The sequence below is a fragment of the Martes martes genome, assembly GCF_963455335.1.
Source record: "Martes martes genome assembly, chromosome: 3".
Classification (NCBI taxonomy): Eukaryota; Metazoa; Chordata; class Mammalia; order Carnivora; family Mustelidae; genus Martes; species Martes martes.
Genome location: NC_137890.1, coordinates 192,757,909 through 192,779,379, shown reverse-complemented (window position 1 = coordinate 192,779,379; position 21,471 = coordinate 192,757,909). Strand labels below are relative to the sequence as shown.

Genomic DNA, 21,471 nt, shown 5'->3' with positions numbered 1-21,471 from the left:
AAAATTAAAGAGTGAAGTGACTTTTCAAAACATTGCTAATGTGGTTTTGTTGTTTTGTTTAATTCTCCTTTTGTCTTTCTTTTGAAAGACAGTTCCATAGCACTATAGCATTGTTCTGGTAGTGGTTTTAACATTCTTCTCACACAGATGCTTTGGTTTTGAGTGTGATGATGAGATTTAGTTAGTATGTATAGACTTACTTGTATACCCCCTAACCGTGTGAACTTGTTGAACTCTTGGTAGAAGCCAAGTGGTTCCTTTGGCAAGGTGTTTGCAATCCAATGAGATTAGTTGAATGGATGAAGAGACTCCATTGGCCAGTACTTAAGGGAACATTGGAAGATGCCAGATTACATGGAATATGGACGTGTGTTGCAAATAAGAAGTGGAATATGGAATATTTGAAGTAAAAAACTTACATGTTGAAAAGCAGTGGTGGTTTTAAAATGTAATATAAACACGTTTTATTGTTCATCTCATCTTCATTTAAATCCTAAATCTATTGACTTCCTCAGTAGACTCATTTAATTAGTTTCTTTTTCAACTTTCCATCTTTTTTGTTCTCTTGCCGCATGTGGATTTCTAGTTCACCAGGAGTCGTGTGCGCCGCTGCTTTGCTGAGGAGATGCAGATGACCCCCTGGCATTAGCGTAATTCAACGCGTGTTGAAAAACCACATCCTGAGCACCCTCCCTGGCCTCCTTGGCCCTAATTAATCACAGTTTTGGGGGATGGAGTCTTGGAATCCAAATTTTCACAAGGGTCCCAGATTACTCTCGTACCTGTTCACATTTGAAAAGCGACTGTTGAGGCATTTACTGTCATTATGGCCCCAAACTCGTAGCAGTTTCTTTTGCTATGCCTTAAGAGCCCACATAGACACAAAGTGAAGTTATTCAGACTAAGTGAACAGGCTAAGAATATACAGCAGCAATATTGTAGAATTATAAGATTTTTTTCTCAGTTGGATAATCAAGAGCTGATTTAGTGATTTTTAAATTTTTTTCACTGTATTACACAAAATTTTCTGACTGCTTTATTTACATAATTTAATCAAGGTGATACGTGTACATGATTTAAGAAGTCATACGGTGCATGGGGCTTGTACTGAAACTCACCAGTTTCCCTGCCCCACCCCTGCCCCCTTCTGGATACCACACCCCAGAGGCAATTACTTTCAACAATTTTTAGCTGTTTCTTGTCGTATTTCCATTTATGTACTTTTTAAGTTAAATATATAACACGCTTGCATCATTTAGAAGCCAAAACTATGTGAATATGTAATATAAAAAGTTACACTCCCATTCTGGTCTCCTTTAACTTCTTCCTCTCCTCAGTAGAAGTCGTTTTATTAGTTTCTTTTTCATCTTTCCAGTCTGTGTTAATGCACGTGCAAAGATATATATTTTCTCATTTTTACCAAAAAACAGTAGGTAGTATGTATCTGTATTATTCTGTATTTTGCTTTTAACATGTCTCGGCGAACTCGTTGTGGTAGTATGTACACATCTTCTTCATTATTTTTTACAGCGCCATGGTATTGCATTGTGTGTATGTACTGTGATTTTTTTTAAAGATTATTTATTTTTTAAAGATTATTTATTTGCAAAAGAGAGAGAGAGCACACACGTGCACGAGCAGGGGGTGGGGCAGAAGGAGAAGCAGACTTCCTGCTGTGCAGGGAGCCTGATACTGGGCTCAGTTGCATGATCCCAGGACCATGACCTGAGCTAATGGCAGACACTTAACCGACCAAGCCATCCCAGTGCCCCACCATGATTTATTTACCCAGCCCCTACTGATGGATACTTGAGTTGTTTCTAGCCCGTTATCATTATAAATAGCATCATAATAAGTAATGACATACATATTTTGTTGATTCTGAAATGTACTCTTCACATTTTAACATCTTTTACTTTGAAGGATAACTTATGATTAATGGCTTATTACAGTTTAATACATGTATCTGTAGGTGCCTTTGGGATAGAGTCCCAGCAGAGAGGGATCTCTAGGTTGAGTGAAGATGCATCTGTAGTTTCAATAGATAGACAATAGATGCATTTTAATCTTATGTAGCCTTAAGCATTCATCTTAAATGGCCACTTTGGGCATTTTATCCTGAAGTGTTCCTGCTGATCCATAAGAAGGTATCATGCAATATAACCCTTCTTGATTTTTTTTCCTTTTGCATTATTTGATAATCATTACATATTTATTGAGTACTTTCTTTGTGGGGAAGTTTTTAGGTAGTGGCTTAAGATGTATAATATAATTGTGTCTGCATATTTCCCTGATGTTAATTTAGAAGTGATGAAAAGTCTTTTTTGTTATGTCCGTAATATGAATGTCTTATTTCTGGTGTAAGGGTTTCAGGGGTATATGTTTTGGTGGAAGTTTATAGATTGAGATGTCTTTAGAATAAAATTTGTTACCTTCTCAAGTTTTTCTCCCTCCCATTTCATTCAGGTCAAAATGTGGAGAAAGAGATGAATTATCCCCAAAGAGAATTAAAGTGGAGGTAAGATTATGCATTGAATTTTCTTATGCTAATAATGTTTACTAGTTCAAACTGAAAAAAAAGGGTGTTCCATAAACAAATGAAAAATGTGAATGAATTGTAGAATCTTTAAGACAAAATAGAATTTTGTTGCTTTATCTGATTTGTATCTGATTTGAACTAGAATACTAAAGAAATTCTTAGAAGGAAACAACAATAATGAGATTGATTTCCAGTCAATTTATCACAGGTTGATTTGTCAATAGGTGTTTCTTAGAGATTTAAAAACTCTACTCATTAAATGATTTTTTAATAATTTATTTATATAATTAGTAATCTTACCAAGTACAAATTTAGAGGAGCTAAATGTTGTTTATATTAATGATCTGAGAGAAATAAATGACAATTTAGTATTTCCAAGTAATGGAGACTTTCCTATAATCAAGCCTCTTTTAGAGGATCATGGTCGAGGCTGTCCTTTTTTCTTTTTTCTTTTTTTTTTAAGATTTATTTATTTGAGAATGAGAGAGAATGAGCGGGGGGAGGGAGGCAGATGGAGAGGGAGGCAAGTAGACTCCCCACTTAGCTAGGAGCCTGACGAAGGGCTCAGTCCCAGGACCCTGAGATCATGACCGGCACCAAAATCAAGAGTCTGATGCTTTAACTGACTGAGCCACCCAGGAGCTCCGAGGTTGTCCTTCTGATTTTAGGTCTGCAAGAGGTAAGGTGGGAGTTGAGCAAGAACAAATATATCCTTTCTTAGGGCTGTCAGAACTATAGAATGGTTTCAAAACTACTGTTCCTTAATTTGGATTGAATGTTTTTTTAAAGGCCGGTCTTCAGCAGAGTAGAAATTTGAAGTCTAAGAGATCCTTCCTTTTTTTTCTTGGGCAGGGGATGAGGGCCTGTACTCTCTTAGACATTCGTTATTTAATTTCAAGTTAAAGCAAATAAGCTGTATTAGATTACCCTAAATCTTCTCATTATTTTAACTAAGCATCTGTTTGTCTGTGGTCTTTCAGTCACACCAAAGCTACAGCTCTTTTTTTTCTCTTAAAGATTTTATTTTTGAGAGAGAGTGCATGTGCACATGCACGCGGGCGGGGGTGGGTGGGCAGAGGGCGAAGCAGACTCCCTCCTGAGCAGGGAGTCCCAGGAGGGACTCGATTCTAGGACCCTGGCTTCATGACCTGAGCCAAAGGTAGACGCTTAACCAGCTGAGCCAGGCAGGCGCCCCCACAATTATCTTTTAAACATGTATCCCTTTCTCACTTTCTCACTTAAATCTTTCCGTTGGCTTTCTGTGCCTAGAATAAAATCTACGCTCGGGAGACATGTAAGACCCTACGTGATCTGACTCTGTCTGCGTATCTAACCTCATCTGCTGCCACACTTCCCCATTCTTAACTGTCTCCCTGCTAAACTGACCCACTCTCCGGTGCTAGAACAGGCCGAGCTCATCCTGCCTCAGCACTCGCTGCTTGTGCCTCGTTCTGCACCTCTTCAGCCGGCCTCAGCTCACAGCCGAGCTGCCTCTGACTTCTTGCCTCCCTTTCTGAAAGGGCCCCTTTACCTCAGTCGCGTTTAGGCTCTTTCGCCTGCTTTGTTTTGTTGGTTTTCACAGCACTCGCCGGCATCTGAAACTATGATGTCTTTGTTTTTGTTATCAGTCTGGCACATTGGATGAGAATACAGCTCTTATCCGTCTGTCCACTGCTTTGTACTCGGATTTGATAATAGTGCCTTGCACGTCGTAGGCACTTAATAAAATCAGTGAGGTGAGATAATGAGTGGCTATGGCTAAGCATCTTTGACTTCTTAAAAACTTTATCCTAAAGCAGTGGTTCTCAAAGAAGAGAAGAATTTTGTCCAAAAAAGGCCACACTTTTAAAAGTTGTGCTTGTATTTGTAATCAGCGTCACTGCTAGCTCTTGAGTAATGTTAAGGTCAGTTAGCCTCAGATACAATGCCAAAAAAATGGCTGGAATTACCAAAAAGGCCATTAGAAGATAATCTAACTCGTGATGACATGGTTTTATCCTGTTGTATCCCAGGGTGTAACGAACAAGAGAGGATCCCTGTAGATACACTGACTCTGCCACTGAACGGGCAATCAGGTGAATACAGAGACCGTGAAGAAGCATGTGCTGTCAGAGGAGTTAGAGGAAGGAAGGTTCAAAACCTGCGCAGGGGCCAGGAAGAGTAGTCAGCCGCTGGGCTAGAAATTCTATCTGCCTCTCTTTCTCACCGTTGGCCCTCTGTGTAATCCTGACTCGGGCTCTTCTCACATTGAAGCCCTGGTTTCCTTTTTTGTCTGTGTTCAGAGATCACTCTTGGACATCTGCGATCACGAATCTGCCGGGCTGTTTGAGCTGTCACTGTCTCTCGTTTAGCTGTATTAATGAGTCTTCTGACCGCCTCCTTGGTGGCCCTTATCTGAAGTTCAAGCAGTGTTTTTTGTATCCAGCACAGGGTTTTGAGTTTCTTTTTAGTAGCTCGGAGTGTTGGGTTATAGCATTAGATATGACCTTCTGTTCCTTCAAATACGTCCCACTAGAGATACTGAACGATGGTTCTGTTTGGTTAGTGGACTGTTTTACTAGCATTCCCAGAGCCGCTTGAATAGTTCTGGACTTAGAATTAATATAATCGGTGTTTCTGGGAATAACAGTTCTAACCCTTCCTAAATAAGACAAGTGACTCGTCAGCCCAGACCACTTTAAATGCTCTTATAGGCACTAAACTTTTGATTTTGTTTCCCAGAAATAAATAGGGACCTGAGCTTTTGATCTGGGACGATAGTTTGCCTATTTTGCTGGCCTGTTTAAATTTCGTTTTTGCTTTGTTTTTTAAAAGCACTTCTGGATCGCAGGGCAACAGTCTCTCTCCCGAGAGTGTGTGTTTTATGCCTGGGTGTACCGACACATGGATCCAGGGTAATCCTTTGCAAAACACACAGTATTGGCTCCAGTCCTTGTCTCGGTTCTCTTACATACTCTAACTCAGATTTGAGATTCCAGTGCTACTCACTCGATTCCAGAAGCCAACACTGAGGGAGTTAGTGTTCTATGGGCTGTACTCCCTTACGACATTTCATCGAGTATCAGTGCGCTGTTCATACCTGTTTTGTATGCGGCCACCAGTGACGGGAGACACGATGTGAGCTGGGTTTTAGAAGAAAGGATTTTCGAAGGTCAGTGTCAGGTGGAGGGGCATTACAGAGGTAGACTAGTGTGGGCAAAGAGATGGGTAAGAGAATACTGTGCATGTTTAGAAGAATGGCGAGACCAATTTGTAGATTTTATGATTGACACCAAGGACTTCATCAGTAAAACTGGAAAGATTTTAGAATTCTTTGAACATACTGTTTCTTACTTCATTTGAATTACTAATTTTCTATTAAAAGCAAATACTATAAAGATAAGCTTAGCACATTATAAATTATAGCAGATTACTAGGTCCAAGTTAATGAGAATTTTTTCTTTCATTTTCATTTTTCTAAAATCCTTGACAATAACCAATTAGCATACATGCCAAATTGCTGACTTTTTTTTAATCTCAAAAAGATAATTTTTACAGTGTACAAAAAGAAATGTAATGTCCAGTAGATAAAATAGAAATGACATAAAAAGTAGGCATGTAAGGGAAGGAAACATTTTCTCGTATGGCAGTGCATTAGGACACACTCACAAGACTAGCACTTCGTTCAGACTTGGGAAGGTGTTTTCTTTTTGCCAAATGTTGTGATTTCCTGGTCTGTTCTTGAAGTGTTGGGTATAGGTTTTAAAATCCTTGTCTGACTTTTTCCTCTTATTGTGTAGTGGGCTGTCCTCCTTTAAGGATAGCTAGCTGTTCTTGATCGCTCTTGGTTCTGTGGCGGCTGCGTCATACCGCACAGCGTCACGGTGGGTGCTCAGCATAATCCCTTCCTGTAGGGAATGTCAGACATTAAGGAACAGAGAGATTTTGAACTCTGTAATTTGAGAGTAATGAAGTAGACACAGAGGAAAAAGCCTGCCGGCTTGGGAAGACTGTAGGGAAACCCACCGCCTGGAACGATGCCCCTAGGGAAGGCGCCCCTTCAGCCCTGTGTGTTGGTAAGCGAGGTTTGGGAGTGGTTCTCCAGTCCGGACCGGATGAACGGCTTGTCCACCTGGAATACAGTCCTTTGTGTGGATCCACTTTCAGCTAAATGGAGACGAATTATGTTTTTTGTTTTTTGTTTTTTGTTTTCCATTGGAGGCCTCAAATCTAGCTCTGGGACACATGCAAAAAAATAACTTTTTTATTGACTCTGTTAATGCCTGTCCCTGCTAGGGACATTATCACAAACCTTCTTGTTTATCTTTTATGGACACTTTAGAATTTCCATTTATAGCCAAAGAGACACCCAGAGAGTCTCCATGACTTGCTCAAGCTGCCGCATTGCTCTCTAGTGGCACAGCCAGGCCTGCAGACAACCTTCCCGCGTGCTGACGAGCACTCACACCGCACCTTCGGTGTGAGAAGCACTATTGGCGTTTCACCTTTGCTCCCACTTGTAGGTTTGCAGAAGTGTAGCCTTTAAAAGAAGAGGGAAAGGGGGGCGGTTACCATTTCTGTTTCAAGGAGGCATGTCCAAGCAATTGTTAAGTTTTGAGTGAGAAATTTAACAATATAAATTACAAAATATATTTAAATATAAAGCATTGCCATTTGACAAACTGATTATTTGGAAGGAGGAGAAGCATGGTGTGGGGAAAATAAACAGTAAATCAAGAAAAATTAGTTTGATTTTGTTCTGTCATAACTATGACAGTATATTTCAGACAGGTTGACAATGAGTTAAAGATGAAACACTACCACCCAAAGTCCCTGGCACTCGTGTCTTTTAAAAATAATAATTAAAAGTGGATTCAGTTGACAGCCTTTCCTTTTCATTAAGAACATAACGTGTTACATGAACAAATCCCGTCATCCCCTCCCGTGTTTGTAGTAAGTAAGATCTTGGAAGACAGAATATGTAAGAGAACCGGCCACCGGAGTAGGCGCGGCAGCTGACTGCAGGGGCTGGTGCCGTTCAGATCTCATCTGTAGCTTTTCTTCGCTCACCGAACTTGCTGGAGACCAGGCGGAGAGATGGGAGGGGACAGCATTCTTGATCCTGTGTGGGCTGGGAGTGCAGAGCAATCAGAGAAAGCTGGATGAAAGAAATGCAGTTTGTTAATAGAGACCAGAAAGTCGGAGAATTGGATCTTGAAAGACTTAGAGGAAACATCTGCGAGCAGTTCCAGCGGGGTAGGGGTGGGAGAGGGAGGCAGGGGGGAGGGAAGAGGGTCAGAACATCCACCTACGCTGGTTGTTGAAAACAAGCTGGTCTAATTTGATGTAGACTCTTCCCCCTTTGGATCAGAAAACAAGAAGCATTATAATCTGCTATTCATATAGAAAGTGTGAGTAAAAAAAGAAGAAAAAAGGAAAATGCATGTGTGAGGCCGAGAACATCTGTGGAAACAAGCCGTTTTGAAGCTAAGCAGTGGCTGTAAAGCAGCTTGCGGTATTCGGGGGCGAGGTTGAGGAGGGGTGGGGGCGGACCCAGCGGGATGACAGTCCCGAGGTCACGAACAGCACCCCACCCCCGGTCTTGTTTTCCCCGTGCTCAGCAGTGAGGGAGCCTGTGACTAGTGGCGGTCGCCGTGACATGAAGGCGACATGAAGACGACCTGCAGATGAGCGGCTCGTAGCGTGGTGCGGCTGCTGCTTGGGGAAAAAAGCTTGAGAGACGTGCAGCCGACGTCCTGCGCCAGACGTCTCGCGAAAGACACCAGTTTCTCTCTTCTATCTAAGCCACGTATTTTGGGTCCCTGCCGACGTAGGTCGGGGAGTGACGGCTGCGGAGCCCTGTAGTTTGCCCGTAGGGAACCGTCCGAGACCGTGCGAGCGAATCAGAGTGACTCGCACCCAGTCTCTCGAGACCGCTGCTTGCTTGGACAAGGAGCACGTTGCTAACTGCATGTCTTTGCCTCTCTCCATCAGTGACGGAGCGGTGGCCATTTCCCAGCAACTGCCACATGCAGAGTTTGCAGCCCCCCTTCCAGCTTTGTCGCATTCTCCTGGTTGAAGCATTCTGACAGTGGGGCCACCACGTGTTTGTGTAGCAACGGGCGCTTTTCCGAGAGTTGCCGTTTGCGTTACTGCGTTTAACCCCCACGACTCTCCTTTGGGTGGATAAAGCAGGTGGTTTAATTTCCACTTAAAAATTGGGAACGCTGGAAATCATGAGGTTAACTGCCCTGCCTGGGGTCACACATCGAATTCTTAGTACGAGAAGACTAGATCGCTCGCTCTTCTGTAAGGTCCTTTAGAAACAGCGCAGGAGTCCTGGAGGTTCTGGCCTGGGCACACCCCGCCCAGGGCTTCCTGAAAAGCTCGAACTATATATTGTCTCCCGCACGTTCAGACGGAGCTTCCAGAAACACAGATGGTTCGTTTCTTCCCCAAGACCTTCAGTGGCTTCTCTTTGAGTTTAAGATAAAATCGACAATTCTTAACATGGCTTACAAGGTCTCACAGAATTTGGGCCTGCGTGTCCACGGTTTCTCTTGCCGTTGCCTCTTTCTCAGTGTCTTTCCCCTGGTGGCCGTGGTTCTGCAGCTTCTGAGGGATGCCGTCCCGTTCTTTCCACCTCTAGGCTTCTATACAAGCGGCTCTCTCTCCCTGGGGAATTCTCTTCTTTCAAGTCGAGGCCTAGTATCATGCGCTCTCACAAGGCTCCCCTGGCGCCGGCCTCCACTCTGCTCTGGCTGGATCTCTTTGTCCTTTTCTTCCTCTAGACTGCTTGTCAGGAGGCCGGAGTCCTCAAATCCCCAGCATTGAGTACAGAGTCTAGAACCTGTTGGGCAAACGAGAGATGTTTGATGAATGAATAAACAAGTATTTCCAGATTTCTGTTGTTCTTTCCACTAAAACCATTCCCTACCAATATGTTCAATATTTTCTTGCTGGTTTTAGTGTTAAATACCCAAGATATCTTATACTATGTAAGTAATCTCTAAGATGTTTATACTGTGTAAATTTCCCCCCAATTTATCTCAATTCCCCCTGTACCATAGACATGCAGTAAGTCACTTGTAGCCTGCTGTTTTACTGTGATTACTCCGGTAGCTTGAAAAGGGAACTTAATAAATATCAGTAACAGACCTTTAATTGGCTGATATCTATGTGCCAAGCACTGTGCTAAGTGTTCTTGGTGAGTTTTTGTTCCTTAAAACGGTTCTGCAGTTAGCTGAGGAGACACACAAAGATAAAACAGTCTGTCCAGTATCGCAGTCAGTCAGTAGTAGGATGGGGTTTTGAACTCCCTGTAGGTCGCGGAGTTAGGCCAGTTCAGCTGCGAGAAGGAGCACTGTAAGAGCTGTGCCTGCGTTCACTGCTGTGCGCCTTACAAATGCAGAGCAGGAGCAGAGGCTTGGAAGCCACTGTCCGGAGCCGTGACATGAGAGGAGCCTGCGGGCGTCTGTGCTGGGGATGAAATTACGTGGACACATGTGAAATGCACAACGCAGTGGGGAGCCAGGGGCACGTGGTCGTCACCTGGAAAATGATAGCTTCCCGTTTCCCAGGTCTTCTCCCAGCCTTCCCTGTTGAACTCACTGACCAACCCTAACAGATGAGTGCTCTTCACCTAAAGGAGAGACTGCTAAGAGAAAGCTAGATTTAGGTCTGAATAAATTCTTAGAGAAAAATGGAATGACGAAGCAAGTGTACTTTTCGCTTAGATTTAAATTGCATCCATTTGTATAACGTTCATTCTAGCTCAGTTAACGATTATATGCCATGTGTTCCTCTGAGTCCTCGGTCTGGGGGGGCCTAGAAAGGTAACTATTTTCAATGCTTTAAAAGTGCTGATTGGGGGCACGTGGGTGGCTCAGTTGGTTGGGTGTCTGCCTTTGGTTGGGGTAGTAATTCCAGGGTCCTGGGATCCCCGAGTTGGGCTCTTTGCTCAGCAGGGGGTCTCCTCCCTGTGCCCCTCCCCCTGCTTGCTCGCATTCTCTTTCTTTCTCTCTCTCTTTCTCAAATAAATGCCGATTGTATGTTGACCCATCATAAAGCTACATGAGACTATCTGGAGATGTCAAATTTATTTGCCCTTGACTCTATTTCATGTCTTTGAATTTAAAAATGGCAAATTACTTAAGAAATGAATTTTGGTAGATGAAATCTTTGAAAACATGAGAATCACCGTGGAGAAGTAAGACCCTGATGGGGAAAAACTTCTGAATCAGTATCCCTTACTTCAGATACAATATTGTATTATTAATACATCTCTTTCTGCTAGGTTATTATAAGAACTTTTGTTTTTAACGATTTACCCTTTCCTACAAATACATAGTTCATGAAACTAGGGTAGGAATATTTTGGAGGTCGTGACCATTTCTGTGAGGAATGCTTCAGTAGTTTATAGTAAATTTACTAAAATCACACTTTTGTCATGTTTGTGGATATAAATTTCATGTAAAGCAGTAAATGAGCAAAAACCACTAAACAACCTGAAAAAAGTAGTAGATGGATTGGCCTTTCATAATAAAAAGTTCAGTGAAAGTCATTTAAGTTGATGTGCTGTCCAGGAGGAGAGTGCCTCGAGTAAGCTGTTGCATGGACGAATTTAGTGTGTGTTGACGCACTTACGTGGCAGTGATGACGCTCTAAGTGACTACATCCTCACAACAACCCTCACAGAGAGGTGCTCTTACCTGTATTTTTTGTGAAAATATTTAAGAATATTTAGGAAACTAACGTTCTGAAAGGTTGAGTTATTTCTCTGGTGTTAGGTAGCTAGTAAGTGGTAGAATTGGAACATGAGTGCAGGCCTTTTTTATTTCTTCTCCTCCTCCTCCTCCTCTGAAGATTGATTTATTTTAGAGAGAGTGTGAGAGCAAGCGGTGGGGTGACAGGGAGAGAGAGAGAGACCTGAAGCATGTTCCCAACTGAGCAGGGAGCCTGACTTGGGGCTTGATCCCAGGACCCCGAGATCACAACCTGAGCCAAACTCAGAGAGTCGGCTGCTTACCGAACTGTGCGCCCCAGGAGCCTTCAGTGGGGGTTGTTCTAATTCAAATCCCCGTTGCCTGTCATGTGAGATGCTGAAGGAGAAATGACCGCTCGGCGTGGAAGAATTCTTCAGAAATTCAGATTGGGGTTATTCGGGAGCACTTTGAAGACCATTCACATTATACATAGAGCAGAATAAATTCTTGATGGGTTAGAGAGATTTTAGAAACAAAGCAAACAAGTAAAGCTTTAGAAAAACTAGAAGGTAGATTTGAGTATTTGTCAGATCTCTAAAGCAGAATGCCTTTCTGAAGCTTACAGTGATAGAAGAATTTACAAAATAAAAGTGTGTACAGCTACAGTGTATAACATTTAAAAAATTTTGAATATCAATACAAAAATATGAATTGGCAAAAATTAAGATAACAACAACACCCAGTGCTGGCAAGGAAAACTTACAGTCTAATTAGCCAGTAAAGGCCTTTGGGGAAAGTAGTGAATGAAAAATGTTCATAAAAATCTTCATCCCTTTGCAGTAATTGTACTAGGAATCTGCTGTACTGGGTAACCTAAGCTATGGAAGGGTTGTTCCTGTGAAAATATTTTTGCAACGTTTTTCAACCTAAAAATAAGAAGAATCTAAATGTCCGATGTAAAAATAGTGATTATTACTAGTTGAGCCACTAGATGAAATGCTATCTGAAACATTATATAGCCACTCCTATTAATGCTCATGAAGTCTGCATTCCAGTGTAGATGTGTAATTTTTACTATCTTTTTCGTTTGTATTTTAGTGAAGTTACAAGTGTAGAAACAAGGTAATTGTGCCATATAAGACTGAAATTGTACATTAGAATCTTAATCATGGTTACTTGGGCAGTAGGATCAAAGTGTTTTGTTGTTGTTCTGTTTTCTGAGTTGTTGGCGTTTTATTTACAAATTCTAAAAAAGACTTAACTGTTGACCCATAGGATGGATTTCCAGATTTCCAGGACTCTGTGCAAACGCTCTTCCAGCAGGCCAAAGCAAAGAGCGAAGAGCTTGCTGCCCTTGGTTCACAGGTAACGCAGACCTCCAGTAAACGTTTTATAATAATACCTGTAGATTGAAAAACAAATGGGTGCTTCAGCTAGCTTCAGTTTTAAGCCTCTGAGGACTGGATTTATTTCTGCTTGTTTCTGAAAAGTCAACTGATGAACAGCTGTGTCAACAAGAGAGCAGTGACAACATAGTTTGATTGGGTTATGAGCAGAATCTGATACCGTGATATTTACTCTTTGTAGTTTTGTAGGAAGAAACATAGAGTCTCTACCTAGAGGTAGAGGAATTTGATACCAGGAAGAAAGCCATGTTGATTACGGCTGTGTGTTATAGAACTTGGAGATAAAACAGGACTAGTTCTCAAGAAAACATTAATCATCAGCACTGTAGCTATTTTTAAGTCATTTTGATTCATGGATGAGAAAAAATTCTTAATATGTATCTTCGGGTGCTTTTGCTATTGTTTCATCATTGTATCCTTAAATTAACGTTTTAAAAAGTCATCTCTGCAAATAGCACCTTTTAGAAAGGACTAGAAGTTTTACTCCTGCTGACCTTCTGCCTGGCAACTGCTCTTGGTCAAATTCAGTAGTGCCAAGTTTTGTTTTTTTTTATTAAGAGAATGAAAAATACACTTCTTCTTTAGAAATCTTACTGAAATTCCCAATTAATTAGTAATAAGTTCAAATGAATGAAAGTTAAAGCTCCTTTTGATCTGGTTTACGTGCATTCAGAAAAATAGTATAAGCTTTTATCCTATTCTGTGAGTTAATATTTTTCATCTATTGATTTTTACTATTGTGAATCAGGATTTTTTTGGAAGTAATTTTATACAGCGGCTTCCTTGTACTACCCTTCTGTATGGCACAGCAGTGATTCATATCTGCATTTTGACTATTAACTTCCTTGGCAGAATATCACAAATGCACTGCTTTGAATATCACATATAAGTAATTTAAAGCAGTACGTAAAGAAGGAACTTAACACATGCAGAGATGAATTTCTATTTACTTGTGTATTTTTTTTAAGATTTTATTTATTTATTTGACACAGAGAGATCACAAGTAGGCAGAGAGGCAGGCAGAGAGAGAGAGAGGAGGAAGCAGGCTCCCTGCTGAGCAGAGAGCCTGATGTGGGACTCGATCCCAGGACCCTGAGATCATGACCTGAGCCGAAGGCAGACGCTTAACCCACTGAGCCACCCTGGTGCCCTTTACTTGTGTATTTTAAAGTTGTCTTTTTATGATTGGTTGGGAAATACTTCAGTTTCATTCCATGGTGAAGGGGAGAGTCTCGTTGTCACTGATGTTTTTCCTGCATAATTTGCATTGTTTAATTTCGGTGGGAGGGGTGTTTGTCTTGTCCTTCTAGACAGCCATTTTACACCTTTTCTCCCCCAACATGCTGTCATCATATCAGAGTATGCGTAGTGCCAGATCCTAAAATAAGAATGCCAAGATCTCACCCTGTGTGTTAGAAGCGGTTTCTAGCAGATGTTGCTGTTGCTCTGAGGTTCCTTTTTTAAAAAATATTTTAAAGGACTCAGTACTTCGGGAAACAAAGCTAAGGTTATTTTGCCTTTGAGCTGAAATACGGAATTCTCTTTAAAGGATGAGCAGAAAGGTTTTTTTTTTTCCCCTCTTGCACAGAATCCAACATTTTATGTTTTAACATGATGATACAGACATCTAAGCATATTTATGGAACGTGTAAACCACATGAAGTGTGAACTAATTTAATGAATACTAAATATATTTGCTGGAGTCTGAAGTTGGCATCTTTAAAGCATTAAAAAAAATGTAGACTGTTTTAGTTCCTGATTTTATTTTTGCTTTACTTACTAGCAGGCTGAAAAGGTGATGGCAAAGCAGATTGAGTTCCTTTGCACCCCAGCTGGCTATGAGAGACTGCAGCACGCCGAGCGGAGGCTCTCAGCGGGGCTCTACAGGCAGGCCTCCGAGGAGCACAGCCCGAACGGCGCGGCTTCTGACGCCTCGGATGGGCAAGGTGGGTCTTAGATGACCTGCGCTCGGCGAGCCGGGGGCTGTGTGCACCGTAGAGAACGACAAAAGTCGGCTTGTTTTTAAATCCTGGTGTTTTAGAGCGATTATGTTATTCGTTCTCTGTAAAACTTCATCTTCAAATTGTCTCTTTTTCACAAAAGGAAAGGATTCATCCTGGAGATTTAACTAGCAGAAGTTTTGGGCTTGTTTTTTTTGTATGTTTTTTTACCTTATTATCCCTAAACTAGCTGACTCGTGCAGTTGACCCGTATTTTGTACAGGGTGAGTGGGAATGGGACATGTAAACAGTAAAGATCCTTTTCCCCAAAGAACCCGATGCCATGGGAGACATTTATCAGTTTTTAAAAGCTCACAGCTTCATATTTTCTTGGACTTCAAAAACAAATTTGTCTATGAAATTTATAACATCTGGTTTCTAAGAGGATATGGTAACTGCTTCTCAAGCACTGGGACAGGAGTGCAGAGACGTGTAGAGATAGTATTAAGAATGGAGAGACTTCAAGTTTTGTGTTCTTCAGGCTTTAGATTGGCCACGGTCTCTATGAAACTGTTTGGTGTGGTGCATTAGAAATGGTTCTCTTAAACTCTTAAGTTTAGAGAGCTGTGATTTATGAATATTTTTATCAATTAAAAATTTTTTTTTCATTTTTGTTGCATTGACACATGAAGGAAATCTCACGTCGTTGTCGTGCGCTCCTAGTCTCTTCCTGCGTGCCAGGCGTGCTTCTGGGCACCACGGGCTCATCCGTGGCGTTAAGTCCCTGCTGGCTCGCCGCTCACTCTCCAGTAGAGGCAGACGTATAGAACACAACACAGGGTTTCAGATAGTGATGTGTGTTTGAAGAAAAACAGTAATTTTGTAGGACCTTCTTGTTTTACATATTGTTATACTTTTCTAGTGAGTGGCTACCATTGTCAAAAAAAAAAAAAAAGTTTTCTAAGTGAGAATACGATCTTAACAAGCATTCTCCACCTGGAGAGTAAAATATGTCAGCAGACCAGAGTGCTGGAGGAGAAGCGCATTCTTCCTTTTTAAAGATGTTACAGAAACTGCTGAGTTGAGGTCTTGTTTAACCTCTCCAATCATCCTTGACAGTTAAGACTTAAGAGTTTAAGAAGCAAAAGCAAAATTAATGAGAGACTGAATGACCGTAATTGGTGGAGCCAGGATAATGACACATGGGGTGGCAGTCTGCTAAGCGTGTGGGTCTAGGTGTATGACAGAAAGTGATGGGGCTTTTAAGCATTTTTACCTTGTCTGTGCTACTTCTGTCTTCATGGGTTTGCCACGGGTTCTGCTGTTCAGTAATGGGCAGTTGTTAGAGCCATCTCTATTTCTCTAGCACTTGTTATAGTATGTTAATGACACGTCTTGGTAAACTGTGCACTGGTTAGAAAATGCCTTACAGAGGGGACGTAGTCTGTGCGAGAGCTGGAGTGCTTACTGGAAATCTCAGTCTTTTGTTTGGTTCACGTTTTACTCTGAAAAATATCCTGGCAGAATTGTAAACCTTGGAACTAGCATGAGTTGCCATTTCCTTCCTAAACTATTATTTAAAATACTTCTCAGCTGTTATTTAAATTCTTCAGTGCCTGTTGGCTTTCCTTATTCCTTTCCTAAGTAGTATTCAGGGAATTCGTGAAAATGTATTTTGGGGGCACCTGGGTGGCTCAGTCGTTAAGCATCTGCCTTTGGCCCAGGTCGTGATCCCAGGGTCCTGGGATTGAGCCCCGCATCAGGCTCCCTGCTTGGCGGGAAGGCTGCTTCCCCCTCTCCCACTCCCCCTGCTTGTGTTCCCTCTCTTGCTGTGTCTCTTTCTGTCAAATAAATAAAATCTTCCAAAAAAATGTATTTCTAAGAAAAACCATAGTATGTTTTTAATTTTATTCATACTTTTTTTTTTCCTTTTCCTTCAGGAGAAAGACCTTTGAATCTTCGAATGCCTAATTTACAGAACAGACAACCCCATCATTTTGTGGTGGATGGAGAGCTGAGTAGACTTTACTCCAGTGAGGCGAAGTCCCAATCAGGTAAGAGTATGGGATGTGATTAGAGAGAGTGACACTTGAATAAGACATCATTAAATTCTGTTTTCCTACCTTCCACTATCTCCACTCCTCCTCTCCCCCGTTCCCAGCCAAAAAAAGGGTCATTACTGTTACCAGTTTTTCTCCCTTTGGAAATAATAGATTTGCCATAATAATGGCCACTTATTTTTAGAACGTGGTAATTCTAAAGAAGTGACAGGGAAAACCTCAGGAAGGATGATACTGTTTTAATTAACTGTTATACAGAATTTTACACCAGATAATGCCTGGCTGATTTGAGTTATGTAATTGCCTTTTTCCAGCCTTTCATACTGTGGAATCAATGGATTACGTGTTTACTCGCAAACTAAGGAAGCCTTGTATACCCAAATCGAAACTTTCCTTGCAGGTGCATTTCGGGGATGGTATTTATATTTTAGAATTAAACTGAACTCCATGAAAGAATAAGCTGTTCCGTATTATAGTTAGATGCTTGACTATTTTTCCCCACGAAAAAGTGAGTTAGACAAAGTATTAGAGAGCAACACCATTTGAAAGTATCTGGTATCATACCATCTTGGAGTTAAATTAGCGTCAGGAGTCACTTGAACGCCGTTGCTTCGTCTGTGAAACAGACATCATTTCTGCTGCGCAGTGTAGGTGAGAGTATTAAACAAGGTAGCACGTACGAATTGCCTTGCTGATAGGAATCCCATAAATGGTAGCTACTATTTCTAGACTCTTGATAATTTTAAAATCTACTTTTGCATAGAGAGAGCAAATTCATAAATTGAGCTGCCTAATTTCAGATTAGCTGTTAGTTTTGGTTACACATCTAGAATCCTTTTCAAAGGGTTCATGTGTATATACACGTGTTTGTGGATATGTATCTTCCAGCATTAGTCCTTCGCATAGGTACTACATTTTCTTGTCGTTTATAGTGTCCTCGTGAGGTTGAAGTAACTACACACGCGTAACTCCAAGGAGCGGGTCCTTATGGGAGTGGCCCTTATTCTTTGATCTTGTTTCTCCCACCCTCCTGTTTTGTGGCCAGAACTTTTCACAAGGGTTCCATGTTTGAATATGGAAGATGTTTTCTGTCTCTTTTTCACTGATAGTAATTAACTATTTTACTAATAACTTTTTTGGTAGATGCATGACCAGGTTTTTTTTTACATGTTTTTTTAATGTTGAACTAACCATCAAAGAAAACTATGGTCTGTATGCATTTTTGTGCCTTTTATGATTTAACTCTCATGCCACCCTATATAGATAACTATCCCCATTTTATAGAAGAAGAAAGATACTAAGGTCTAGAGAGGTATGTGAGTTGCCTGGAGATATACACAGCTAGTAACTGGCAGAGATGGAATTTAAATCCAGAATCCAAGCTCTTTTTTTTGTGGGGGGTGGATTTTATTTATTTATTTATTTATTTATTTATTTATTTATTTGACAGAGAGAGACACAAGGGAATACAAGGACCAGAGGGGGAATACAAGGACCAGAGGGGGAGTGGGAGAGGGAGAGGGAGAAGCAGGCTTCCCGCTGAGCAGGGAGCCCCATGCGGGGCTCGACCCCAAGACCCTAGGATCATGACCGGAGCCAAAGGCACCAGCTTAATGACTGAGCCACCCAGGCGCCCCCAGAATCCAAGCTCTTAATTGCAACTCTATAAACATAAAATTTCTGTATGGAATTGCAGAATTATGAATAGTTGAACTGTTTGCTGTGGAGATTGGGGGTTGGTTTCGTAAGTTGGAATTTGTTTTTTTGTGATCCATTGATTTAACGTATCAACACACTTTGTGTTTCCATTTTTATGCAGAGAGTCTTGGGATTTTAAAAGACTACCCTCACTCAGCTTTTACGTTAGAAAAGAAAGTCATCAAAACAGAGCCTGAAGATTCAAGATAGCTGTGATTCTCCCACTGTTCTCTGGAAATGGCAATTTAAGGATAATGCTCCATCATAGAAATAAGCCTTAATAACCAACGTTGCCTCATTCAGCTCAAACAGATTTCATAGCCAAAGCATAAGGACTGAGACGTAGTCTGTGGAAACCAGGAAGATAACACAGCAGCCACAAAGGAGAAAATTGAGAGAATGTTGCAGTCTGTAACAGAAATACTGATCCATTCACATTCCTGTGTAAGTCGTTTTATGTGGAAAAGCTTACAAATTAATATTGTAAGCATTCATTATTTAAGAATGTACAATGTATTTGTGTAATTTATAGAAGTTAAAATCTAGATGTGGAGACATGTTTGGTCCAGTAAATGTGGATACAGTTTATTTTACTTGAAATTTCACTGTCTACTTTTAAGTGTGTTTAGCATAAATATTATTATATGTTAGAGTTTAGAATCTTTGCAGTCGTAAAGAAAGTTTAAGCAATGTAGTTATTGGCAAGGTTGCAGTGGCTTTGGAAAAATGGAATGCAAATGCTCAATTCAAACCAAGGAAAATATTGTGGATTTAATATTTGATAAAACTGACTTTGTGTAACAGGAAATGTGTCATTTTTGGAAGTAAAATGTCACTTTTGCTGGCTCAGGCACGCTTACGCAATTAATAAATACTAAAGTAAAGTTTAAAAGATGAGCAAGAGAGTAGAAAATCTCCCTTACGTGGTTGATTCGGATTGTAGGTATATCATTATCTCATCATAAAAATAGGAAGCTGGTCCTTGGACAGAGAACTTGAAACAAGTGAACTGATGTGTAAAAGCCGTGACTTAAACATTGTTGTTGAAGAATGTGTTCAATAGATTAAGTCTTAGTAAGTTAACCCCAAATGTGATAAGGATGGTGACTGTCAGAAAGGCTATAGTATAAAATAGAGTCAGCACCAGTGTATGTCTAGCAGTTCTTGATGTCCTGGATGGAGTCAGAGAAAGTGGGCGTCTTACCCTTGGGGAATGTCTTCCCACCCAGACCGTCCCAAGTGTGGACAGTTGTTACATCCACATTTGCAGGCATAATCCTGTGGAGGTTTAGTTGACACCTGGATTCATTATTTATTTTACAGTTTTGTGTACCTTTCATATTTGCATATGCAGTTTTTTCCTTAAATTCATTTTAGCTTGAAAGTCTGTTTCATTCCCCCTATTTAATGAATGGGCTGTGTGCATATTTATGGGGGTGTGCTTAAATGTTGATAATGTCCTTGCATACTTACGAGAAGTTCACATTGGAATCCATAGTTTAAAAAAAAATACCATTTCTACCAATTTTCATTTTTTCTGTTGGTTTAAGAGAAGACATTTGACAGCTTTACCTACTTCCTCCAGATTCATCTAAACCCAGATATTGCTGAGAACAGCATCCTGAGTTGGGATATGTGGTGTTTTTTTGTTTGTTTTTAGTTCTGCTCTACGTCCTAACTGTGTACAAAATACTAAGTCATAATCCGTTATACTGAAGCTCATCGGCCACACATTAGATGAAATGTCTGGACTGTAGTCTCTGATCACTGTCACATGTATAATTGCTTTTTCATTCTGATTTGTAGAATAGCTTTATAGTAGAAACACCAGTAAACAACTTTTATACTATTGAAAGGCTCTTTTCCCCTAAGTGTTTTAATTGTACCATAGTGTTTTGCCCACTGAAGAAGCTTTTTATGGACCTTGCAACTTTGTTGCTAGCTTGAGATTGATTATTGTGGTTGTATTGTTCACTGTGTGTAGAAATAGTTTGAGTACGATTTAAATAGATTGTTCAGTTTTTAATATTAGCCATAGAACTGGTTAGTATCTCAGTAGTTTCATGAAACGTTTCCTGTATTCTAATCTATTTTGAGAAATTTTGTGGGTTTTTTTTTAATTGTGTCTTACAGTTCAAGTTTGTAGATTTTAATAAGCAACAATTTTTAAAGATGCAGTAACCTTCCAGTTAATACTTACCTGTCTTTCATGGCCCCACAAACTGCATCTTTAAATCCATAAGTAAGTTTCCTTAAGTATCACACTTTCCTGGTGTTTCAAGCTTAATGATAAGGGGGAAGCACAAGAAAAATTTCAGTAGAATACAGTTTTTATTTTGTAAACACTAATGTATTAAATTTGCTATACATTGAAGCAAATAATATATATTTTTATTTGAATTGTATATATGAATTGGATGTTATAACTAGTTGATTTTTTCATTGTGTTTGAGGTATTTTCACTGAACAAGGTCAATTGGTTACCTCAGTATTACAGCCGATAGAGTCCAAGGGACCGTTTCTCCCCAAGTCTGCGTTGTACTTGATCATGTGACGTCTGTGTTCCTGTGACTCTTACATCTGTTGGTGAGGTGGGATGAGTGCACTTGCTTCCTGTGGCAATAAAGATTTCTGTGCCTCACACACGTATGTGTATATAACTTCCTGCAAAGCACTTTTCACAGTAGGTGATGCGAGCCTCGCCTGCCTCCCCTCTCGGAGTATTTGGTCTGGGCTTCGGTGTGAGGGGCCGGGGCCAGGACTTATGCCTTACGTCAAGACAAAAGTATTATTACCAGCGACCTTCATTTCTAGAAAGTTTTTTGGCATACAGGTGCTCAGTTGACTCTGGTCTGTCGAGGAATGGGTTTGGTTTATGTTGTTCTCACTTACGAGAGGTTTACAGAGACATCGTAAAAGCTGTCCATCCTGTCTAACCAACTAAATTAACAAAAGGAACATTAGCATTTAACATATTTAATATATTAATATTTGTAAAGTGCTAATGTGATGTGGCCTCGGTATTACGGCAAATTATGATACCGAGCTAACCTATGGTAGAGAATGAGCAGAAGCTTTGCGAGGAAGGTTTTTTTGGCTCTGTTTTCTGGAGAGTGAGATTGAGAGAGAGCAGGGTGAGTGGTG

General features: G+C 40.7%; 1 protein-coding gene across 4 annotated transcripts in view; it reads left to right on the top strand.

Annotated features, from left to right (window-relative positions):
• The window catches only part of NAB1 (NGFI-A binding protein 1), a 44,022-nt gene extending 23,054 nt beyond the window's left edge, over positions 1 to 20,968 (top strand). For 2 of the 4 annotated variants that reach the window (XM_080798610.1, XM_080798611.1), the window contains exons 4-8: positions 2,467 to 2,518; positions 12,499 to 12,588; positions 14,416 to 14,575; positions 16,510 to 16,623; positions 18,449 to 20,968. In XM_080798610.1, coding sequence (XP_080654736.1) covers positions 2,467 to 2,518; positions 12,499 to 12,588; positions 14,416 to 14,575; positions 16,510 to 16,623; positions 18,449 to 18,537 — 505 coding nt within the window. In that variant the 3' untranslated portion in view covers positions 18,538 to 20,968. Of the gene's footprint in view, positions 1 to 2,466; positions 2,519 to 12,498; positions 12,589 to 14,412; positions 14,576 to 16,509; positions 16,624 to 18,448 lie in introns of all 4 variants that reach the window. The other 2 variants (XM_080798608.1, XM_080798609.1) reach the window with 1 other exon arrangement.
• The last annotated feature ends 503 nt before the right edge of the window (positions 20,969 to 21,471 follow it).